A 9,135-nucleotide genomic window follows, 5' to 3' on the forward strand; every position below is an offset into this window, starting at 1 on the left:
ATGATTTATAATACCTTCGTTTTTGTTCAAGATATTTTGAGCTCTGGCATCCTTCCTAGGCTGGTCATGGTGAGGGTGAAGGTTTTGAAAAAAAAAATAGACCAATAGGAGAGAGAGGGAGCAAGAGAATGAGAGTCAGAGAGTGTAAGAGTGTGAGTGTATGAGTGTAGTGGAGGCCATATATAGAGCCAAAGCTGAAATAAGGACGTGAAGAGACATAACATGTGCCACTCTGGGCATTGTTGGTATAGTACTCCCAAAAATTGGCAATGACAAATAAAGACAAAAAAAAAAAAAAAAAAACAATATGAGGGTGAAATGTTGTGCTAAGCCTAGAGGGTCTTTAGTGCGCATTTATTACCTCTGGGGTGCAAAGAAAAGAGGAGTGGGACTTCAAACCTGACAAGCTAATCCTTATTTATTAGTATCTTTGGTTGTGGATTGATCCTCCTTCCTTAATCTAAATTGACTGAAGTGATGAAAATCTCTAATTCCCAATTATTTGCTTTATTTTAGGGTAATATAATAAACTTAAGACTCTTTTAATTTATGTAAAAGATAATGAGCCATGCAGTTACTGGTACTGGTAACTACACATGAATAGCGAAAAACTTAATACAAAATTGAATGAAAAGTTTATCATATATAGCAAATAACACCTACAAGAAAGGTGTCCTGATACATCATTTAGCTCATCTAGTACATAATTCAAATATTTTCTCTCTTGTTTATAACCTAGTCTATAACTGCAAAGGTTAGACTTTATACTCTGATTATATAATATATTATAAACCGTTTAAAACACTAGTATTACTGTTTTTGTGCATGTTCTAATAAGTATTATTGTTTATTAAAAAAAAATCTTTTTTTTTAAAAGAACAAATATCTTCTCTTTAACCATTGAATTACTTAAAAAAAAAATTGTCCCAAAACACTTGAAAAAGTCCAAATCCGGCATAGTTTACCTTTTTGTCCTAGCAATATGGTCAAAACAATTATAGCTTCTTTGGTAATACTGTAATAATAGTAGTACTAGTAGTGGGAGTGCAAATACATGATATATTTTGATCTTAATATAATCTCAAAGTTGTATTACAAAAAAAATAAAAAATAAAAAATCTTCATGGCTTGACAAGACACGAACTCAACTTGCGAACACAAATGGCCACTCCTATTCTTAACTGAAAAGTAATAATTATTTAATCAATTTCAACTCTTTCAAGTCTCAATAATATAATTTAATATTTCTATTAATTTAACAATCTAACATAATTTTTTTTTTAAGGTTAAAAACAAGCTTAGGAAGGGAGAGTGGACATTACGCATATATATATATATATATATATATATATTTTAGTGTAATTTTGGTTTACTTTTAGTTTTTTTTGTTTCACATTTTTTTTCTTCAGAATAGTAAAAATTTATGAAATTTCACAGCATAGTTCTCACCAAAGACTAAACCAAAAACATATTTAGAAAAAAGAAAAAAGAAAAAGAACATTGGTTGACACTAAAACAAAGATATAGCCACCATAAAGCATTCCCAAATCCATTCCTATGGATGTGACTTTAAGCATTTCATACAGATATGAGCAATTGATACATTATATGAACTCACATTAAGAGGATCTGGCCACATTAAAGAGAAAGGATAATAGATTTCAACAAAAAGCAGTAAGCATGTAACCACATATTTCATATTTGCGCAATTTTCTAAACTTCCCTTGCCTTACTTTATCCCCTGATCCCATCCCTAATCTCAGATTCCTTGTAAAATTGTGATAGAAACAAATATCAATGCGTAGGTGCAAAACAAGCTGACTCATGAATTTCAAGTAAATAGTTTTTATGCTAATATCTTTCAAGGATGTGGTAGACCTAGCGGCTCCCAAGACATATACAAAGAAAAAAAAAATTAGAAAATTCAGACATATCAAGACATTACCGGAAACCGTCAATTATCTTTCATAGAAAAGTAAAATGTAAAATAATAAGTTCAAAAAATGCAAAAAAACAATATAGAATGGTGAAAAATAAAGTCTTCAACTATGAAAATTCTAAGGCATCAAATGTATAAAAATTTAGCCCATTTTTCTCTCGTTAAAAAAAAAAAAAAAAAAGTCTATTTTCATCATACTTATGAACCATTCTCAAAAAGCTTCCATGATTGCTAAATTATTGTACGTTTGGATTGACTTATTTTCTAATTTGTTGAGTTACACTAGAAAAAAAGAGAGGTTTTAATACAATATAAATTCTATGTAACTATTTTTTAAATTTTTATTTATTTATTTTTAATTATTGACTTTTAGGGTTGGCTCAAAATCATTCTCCACAATTGGGTACTAGGAGTTTATGTGATTAAATTATAGGCAACTCATCTCCTTCATACTAGGGAAAAATTATGGAGCTAAAAGAATATCGACACTACCTTTATGTCAAGAGCAATTAAGATATACAATATTGTTAAGTTTAATAATAAGAAAATATTGCACACCTAATAAACTTGGACAGTAAGAACAACAAAGCTAAATTTATTTAAAGGATTTGTAAAAGATAAGATGGAACACAAACATGAAACATGAAACGTGTGAGTGTGAAGGTCAGTTAGTAGTGTAGTGTAGGCTATGTAGCTGTACTAGAACTAGTGGTGATATTTTTATAGGACGTGAAAGACAAATATTAGCAGGGTAATGGTGACAGACCACATGTCACTCTAGGATGTTCTCTGGTCAGCTCACACAAAAATGGTGTAGTGAACGGTTTTTTCTCAAATTGTTGGCAATGATAGTAAAGACAGAAAAAGGTAATTAAAATAAGGTCATGTTTTTTTTTAAAATGTACACAATAATTTCATAACAAAATTAATTAGCAAGTTTTTATTACTTTTTATCTATATGTTTACTATTAACATAAATTTTTTTAATTATCATTAACAAAACAGTGTGAATAGAGGAGTATAATCTAGAACTATAAAATAATTTTCCATAGTCTAGGGCTGCTAAAAACAAAAATAGAATGGTGAAAAGTAAGTCTTCAACTATGAAAATTCTAAGGCATCAACATATAGAAAATTAGCACATTTACTCTCATTAAAAAAGTATATTTTCATCATACCTATGAACCATTTTCAAAAACTTCCACTATTGTTAAAATATTGTACGTTTGAATTGAGTTATTTTCTAATTTGTTGAGTTACAGTAGAAAAAAGAATGATGTTTTATTACCATATAAATTCTATGCAACTATTCTTTTATAATTATTGACTTCTAGGGTTGGCCCAAAATCATCCTACACAATTGGGTAGTAGGAGCCACTACTAGTATGTCAAAAGCAATTAAGGTATACAATATTGTTAAGTTTTAAAATAACAAAATATTGCACACCTAATAAACTTGGACACTAATTACGCATTTGGATTATGTCTGCGTCTTGCATCTTGCATCTTGCGTCTTGTGTTTGCGTTGCAACTTTTTTTTTTTTTTTGGGAGAAGTGTGTTTATGTGACTTTATGTCACACTAGTGGGTCTCGCGCATTGTTCATTGGATTACAAACCTCTTTTTTTTTTATTAACTTTTTCATTAAAAATAGGTTCCACAGCACTATTCACACATTTAAAAATGATTTTGCTACAGTGTTTTTAGTTTTTAGTTTTCAGCAAAATAAGTGGTATCCAAATGGACCTTAAGAACAACAAATTATTTAGGGGACTGTTAAAAGACAAGATGGAAAAAAAAAAACATGAAACGTGTTGATTGGCTCAATTTGACTTGAAAGGCCATGGCTAGTTTCAAAAATCTATTTAATAAAAATAGTGTTAAATATACCCTAAATTTCATGACCATCTATAAATTTAGACTTGTCACCAAAAAATCTATTATTTTTGACCTAGTTATCGCCATCGAGCCAAATTATTGTTGTGAACTGTCATTAAAGTATTTGTTTGAGTTTTCCTCATTTTGTTGCTTCATCATGCCATTGTTTTGTGAGTTGTGAGTGATTGCTAAATTATTTGTTTAGGTCTTTTAAAGTCTTGAAATTGATGGTTGCAAACTCTAAGTCAAAAAAAAAAAAATCAATTGATAAGCTAATCCTTTTCTATTAGTATGTTTGATATATTGTGCAATTTCAAACCTGATAAGACACATGTTGGTAGGCAGATTGATCCTCCTTCCTCAATCTAAATTCACTCAAGTGATGAACATCTCTAATTCCAACAATTATTTAAAATTTTTTTTTTTGGTGATATAATAAACTTAAGACTCTTTTTATTCAAACATAAAAGATAATGAGCCATGCAGTAAGTACTAACTACTAACTACACATGAATAGCAAAAAATTTAATACAAATTTGAAAGAAAAGTTTATCATATACATAAAATAATACATACAAGAAAAGTGTCCCGATTCATCATTTAGTTCATCGAGTATATAATTCATTTTTCTTTTTGAGAAACAAACACACACACACACACAAGAGAGAGGGAAATAGGTTCTAATACAAAGACACATCACAATTCCACTCAAAAATTGTGGTAACTTTTAAGAGAAAGTGTGGCAAGTTATACATAATTCAAATATCTTCTCTTTCTACTATTGAATTACTTAATTTTTTTTTCCCAAACTTGAAAAGTCCAAATCTGGCATAGTTTACCTTTTTGTCCTAGTAATATGGTCAAAACAATTATAGCTTCTTTGGTAAAACTATAATAATAGAAGTACTAGTAGTGGGAGTGCAAATCCATGATATATTTTGGTCTTAATATAATCCCAAAATTGTATAAAAAAAAATGTAAAAAACATTGTNTATAAAAAAAAACGTAAAAAACATTGTCCCTAAACACTTGAATCCAAATCCAGCGTAGTTTACCTTTTTGCCCAGCAATATGGTCAAAAAATTATAGTTTCTTTGGTAATAGTAGTAGTAGCCTAGTGGGATTGCAAATACATGATTATGATATATTTTGGTCTTAATATAATCTCCAAGTCAAGATCTATCAAAATATTATAAAAAAAGTAAAAAAAAAAAAAAAAAAAAAACTTCATGTACTAATAATCAAACCCACCGGAATCTCTCACACATATAAACACACAGTCCCCGGCAAATTCGGTTTTTATTGCTTTCTTTCCATTATTCTCTCTTTCTCTCTCTCATAAAACACATACACACGTAGTATTGTATTATTAGTGTGGAGAATCAGCCTCGTTCATTCTGGACCATCGACACCAAGAGGACCCACCAAACGACATCGCTTCATCTCCAAAGAACCCGATACTCTCTCAACACTTTCCCCTCCCCAAACCTACTCCTCCTTCATGGCCGCCGCCGATCCCTTCAATCCTATCCCCAATCCCAAAATCTCCGCCTACTACCAGACCAGAGCCGCCCACACCGCCGTCGTCACCAGCGACTGGCTCGCCCAGGCCCAGGCCGCCGTTGCCACCATCCCGACGACTCCCGGCGCCCCAAACCCAGCTCCTCGCTTCTCCCTCGGCTTCCGGGAAAGCTTCTGCGTCATTAACGAGTTCAATAACTGGCGGAAACAGCCCGATCTCGCGGAGGCCGTCGCTGCTATTCGCGCCTTGGCCGCCGTGATTAGAGCTAGTGAGGCTACCACTATGATGGAGCTCGAAATCGAGCTCAAGAAGGCCTCCGATTCTCTCAAAGTAAAATTCTTCTGCTTCTCTTTCTTAGCTTTATGCTCTGTTTGTTTCCTTGGAATTTTTCTATGTGGGCTAAAATATTTAAATTGTCAAGTTCATATGAAGTTTGATATTTTATCGCAGTTGGGTTGCTTTAGTTTATTATAAACAGTGTATACAAGGATATTAGATTTAATTGGTGCACTTGTAATTGTGAAGAGGCTGAATTTGATGTTTGTAAGAGTGTTCTTTATAATAGCAGTGATGGCCATGAATGAACATTGCAAAAGTTGAGAAAGTATAGGAGAGAAAATAGTGTCATGGATGAGTTATGTTGATGATCCCACTAACCATGTTCACTTATATTTAGATTGCATTGCCAACCCTTTTTATAACTTGAAATTGTTAGAAAAACAAGTTGGCATGAGGTTTAAGTTTCGAGTCTCAACAGATTTTCTAATTGATATGTTTATCCGTTATGTGCTTACCAGTCATGGGGCAAGACCTCCATCTCCTTGACAGCAGGCTGTGATCTATTCATGCGTTATGTAACTAGAACTTCAGCGTTAGGATATGAGGACTTCAATTCAGCTAGGTCTCGCTTGATTGAACGTGCAGAGAAGTTTGGAGAGATTTCCTGTAAGGTATGCAAACCAATTACAATCTATAACTCCTTAATGAAAATTTTATTAGCAATGATATAATATTAGCGCCATTAGCTCAATTAGTTGTCTCATATTGTAGGCACGCAGGATCATTGCCATGCTTAGTCAAGATTTTATATTTGACGGTTGTACAATTTTGGTGCATGGCTTTTCCAGAGTTGTCCTGGAAGTGCTGAAGACGGAGCTCAGAATAAGAAACTCTTTCGAGTTTTCTGCACAGTTGTTTTGTTTTTTTTTTTTTTTTTAACTGTTAACGCGCTATGTTTGCATTGGACTGTCTCTTGATGGAATTAAATCAAAATTAGTGTTCTTTTGTCTTCGTTATGAATAGGATTAAATCAAAACTGGTACCATTTTTAATGTGAGAAACTAGCCATTTGGCAACTTTTTAATGGGGTATCTGGCCCTTTACTTCTTTCTGCACCTTCAAGATTCTCTATATTGCAATAAATCACATTATTTTCTTGATGTTTGATTTCATCAAAAGCATGAGTCACTTTGAAAGTGGAATATGATTTCCTTACATTATTGACCCATGACTCAGCATGGGTATGGTGCTTACTCCATAAACACTCTTATATTATGTTGGGTTATAGTCCTTATGTTTGCATTTTGTGTCTTGATGATAATTTCTTTAATGAACAAGTGGGCAGTGTCTGTATCTCTTATTTCAAAGGCAATTTCTATCACCGAATTTAAATTTTCTGCTGTAAAATGCAGAGGGAAGACCAGACAGAACGGGTTTACGATTATCTAATGATTGGCCAAGCTTGATGTTCCTGTGAAACTCCTGATTGACTCTGCAGTGGCATATACTATGGATGAGGTTGATATGGTATTTGTTGGGGCAGATGGAGTGGTGGAAAGTGGAGGTATTATTAACATGATGGGGACATACCAAATTGCATTGGTAGCACACAGCATGAACAAACCAGTTTATGTGGCTGCCGAAAGCTACAAGGTTATCTGGACTTTTGCAATTGCAATTCTAACTCTTCTTTTGGATTTTCTTATTTCTTTCAGTCTAAGGTTTTATCAAATTCTTTAATCGATTTCTTTCTATCACGGTTGGGGGTACTAGGAGTAGGAGTTTTCTTTTTCCCTTGTAGGGTGGGAATATTTGAATCCGAGTTATCCACGGAGAGAGATAGGTATATCCAACTTCTCCCATGTAGAGAACTGTATCCCTGATTGCCCATTGGTAACCTTTGCACTATGGAAATTTGTTTTGTTTTGTTTTTTTTTTTTTGTTTTTGTTTTGTTTTGTTTTTTTGAGGTTAAAGTATATCCACACTGTGTATACAACAAGATCAACTCGGTATATTCAATATTGTTGAGTATAATTCCCATAGAAAAATATTGTTTAGAGTATAATAATTCGAAAATACTGCACACCAAATCAACTTGGACACCAAGAACAACAAAGCTACTTTTATTTAATGGACTATTAAAGGACAAGATGGAACAAAAACCTAAAACATGTTTTACTAGATTAAAAGCACGTAACATTGGAAACAAAAACGTAATATTCCTCCTCCTAGTCCAGTGAAGTCGTCGAATCAAAATTCTTCTTCTTCAATGTTTCTCCTTCTTGGGAAGAAGCTTCTCCCTTAGCTCTGCAACATCAATCTCACCAAAGTGACTCTCCGGAATCCAGTTGCCACTCTTCGGATCTCTCATCCAAAAGATCTCTTTCTGCTCTTCAGCCACAGTGCCGCCAGATTCGGCAGCCTTCTTCACCACTGTCATTACCGGCTGCACCCTTGCATTCTCCACTGCCACCGAGTATGCCCTCCTATAGTAACCAAAAAAAAAATTCATATCAGGAACAAGGAACCCTTATATGGTACCAGAACACAAAAGAAGAAGATGGCCCATGAATATGATGATTGAAAATTAAATGTATAAGAGAAAAAAACAGGCACAAACCTTAGAAGGAGAAGGTTGTCGATGGGAACCCTAGCCATGATCACTTGAAGAAAGAATGAAGATGTAGATGATTAATAGAGGAATAATAAGGATTTCAAATATATAGAGATATATAAAAGATAGGGATGTACGTGAAGAGTTTGAAGGAGGAAGGGATTATTTATATAGGAAAAATAGAGTGGCGGTCTTAGTTGTAACTTAAAAAGTAGGAGAATCCCTTTGATTCCTTGTTTTAAAGGGATAAGTAATTGTTTTGGTTTTTGAATTGGATAACCGATAACGTATTTAAAGCGCCAGGGGCGCTAATAAATCAAGTGGATTTCCTTATTTATTTATCTATTTATTTTTATCTAGAATTAGGATTTATTATTATTATTATTATTTTTTCCCTTTAACAACTAGGATTTCTTGGTGGCCAATTAAACACAAAATCATAGATTTATGCCTTCTGTTTTTTCCCCTTTAATAACCAGAATTTCTTGGTGACCAATTAAACAATTAAAAAAAAAAAATATGGAAACCAATTATCCGCACTTAGAAAATCCACTGGCAAATACAGTATTACATCTAAAGGATGAATAATCTAGCTTATATAAATTGGGATTATCAAGGTGGGATGGGTGTTGAAAATCGAATAAAACACGTTCAGAATCGTATCACTTGTTAGAATTAAATAACAACAAATAAGTCTTAGTTCCAAATTAATTTAAAAAATAATAATAAATAAAGATGCGGTGGACTTTCATAGGTTAATGTAGGTTTCATTTAGAGAAATGGTTTCAATTTTTCGATGTTACTTATCTAAGGCCGAAAAACATTTTTTACATATATGACAATTAAGTGAATGACGAAGTGAACCATTCTTTTTGTCTTTTGAAAGATAGAGAATTTCTAACC

At 32.8% G+C, this 9,135-nt stretch overlaps 1 protein-coding gene and 1 pseudogene across 1 annotated transcript; one reads left to right on the forward strand and one right to left on the reverse strand.

The window, feature by feature from the left end:
- Nucleotides 1-561: 561 nt before the first annotated feature.
- LOC112037247 (uncharacterized) lies at nucleotides 562-7,374 on the forward strand (annotated as a pseudogene).
- A 351-nt stretch (nucleotides 7,375-7,725) lies between these two features.
- LOC111996331 (protein SENESCENCE-ASSOCIATED GENE 21, mitochondrial) lies at nucleotides 7,726-8,423 on the reverse strand. Its single transcript, XM_065766533.1, has 2 exons — nucleotides 8,239-8,423; nucleotides 7,726-8,104 (listed from the first exon to the last, which is right to left on the reverse strand). Exons 1-2 carry the CDS (start codon nucleotides 8,274-8,276, stop codon nucleotides 7,885-7,887), a joined length of 258 nt encoding a protein of 85 aa, XP_065622605.1. The 5' UTR covers nucleotides 8,277-8,423; the 3' UTR covers nucleotides 7,726-7,884.
- Nucleotides 8,424-9,135: the final 712 nt, after the last annotated feature.

Source organism: Quercus suber, unplaced genomic scaffold (genome assembly GCF_002906115.3).
Source record: "Quercus suber isolate HL8 unplaced genomic scaffold, Cork oak 2.0 scaffold_714, whole genome shotgun sequence".
Lineage (NCBI taxonomy): Eukaryota > Viridiplantae > Streptophyta > Magnoliopsida > Fagales > Fagaceae > Quercus > Quercus suber.

Bases quoted from the DNA above. Each gene is read 5' to 3' on its own strand.
- LOC111996331 (XM_065766533.1), bottom strand. From the start codon at position 8,276: ATGGCTAGGGTTCCCATCGACAACCTTCTCCTTCTAAG. The intron at 8,105-8,238 runs GTTTGTGCCTGT...TGGTTACTATAG, and splicing joins GACAACCTTCTCCTTCTAAG to GAGGGCATACTCGGTGGCAG.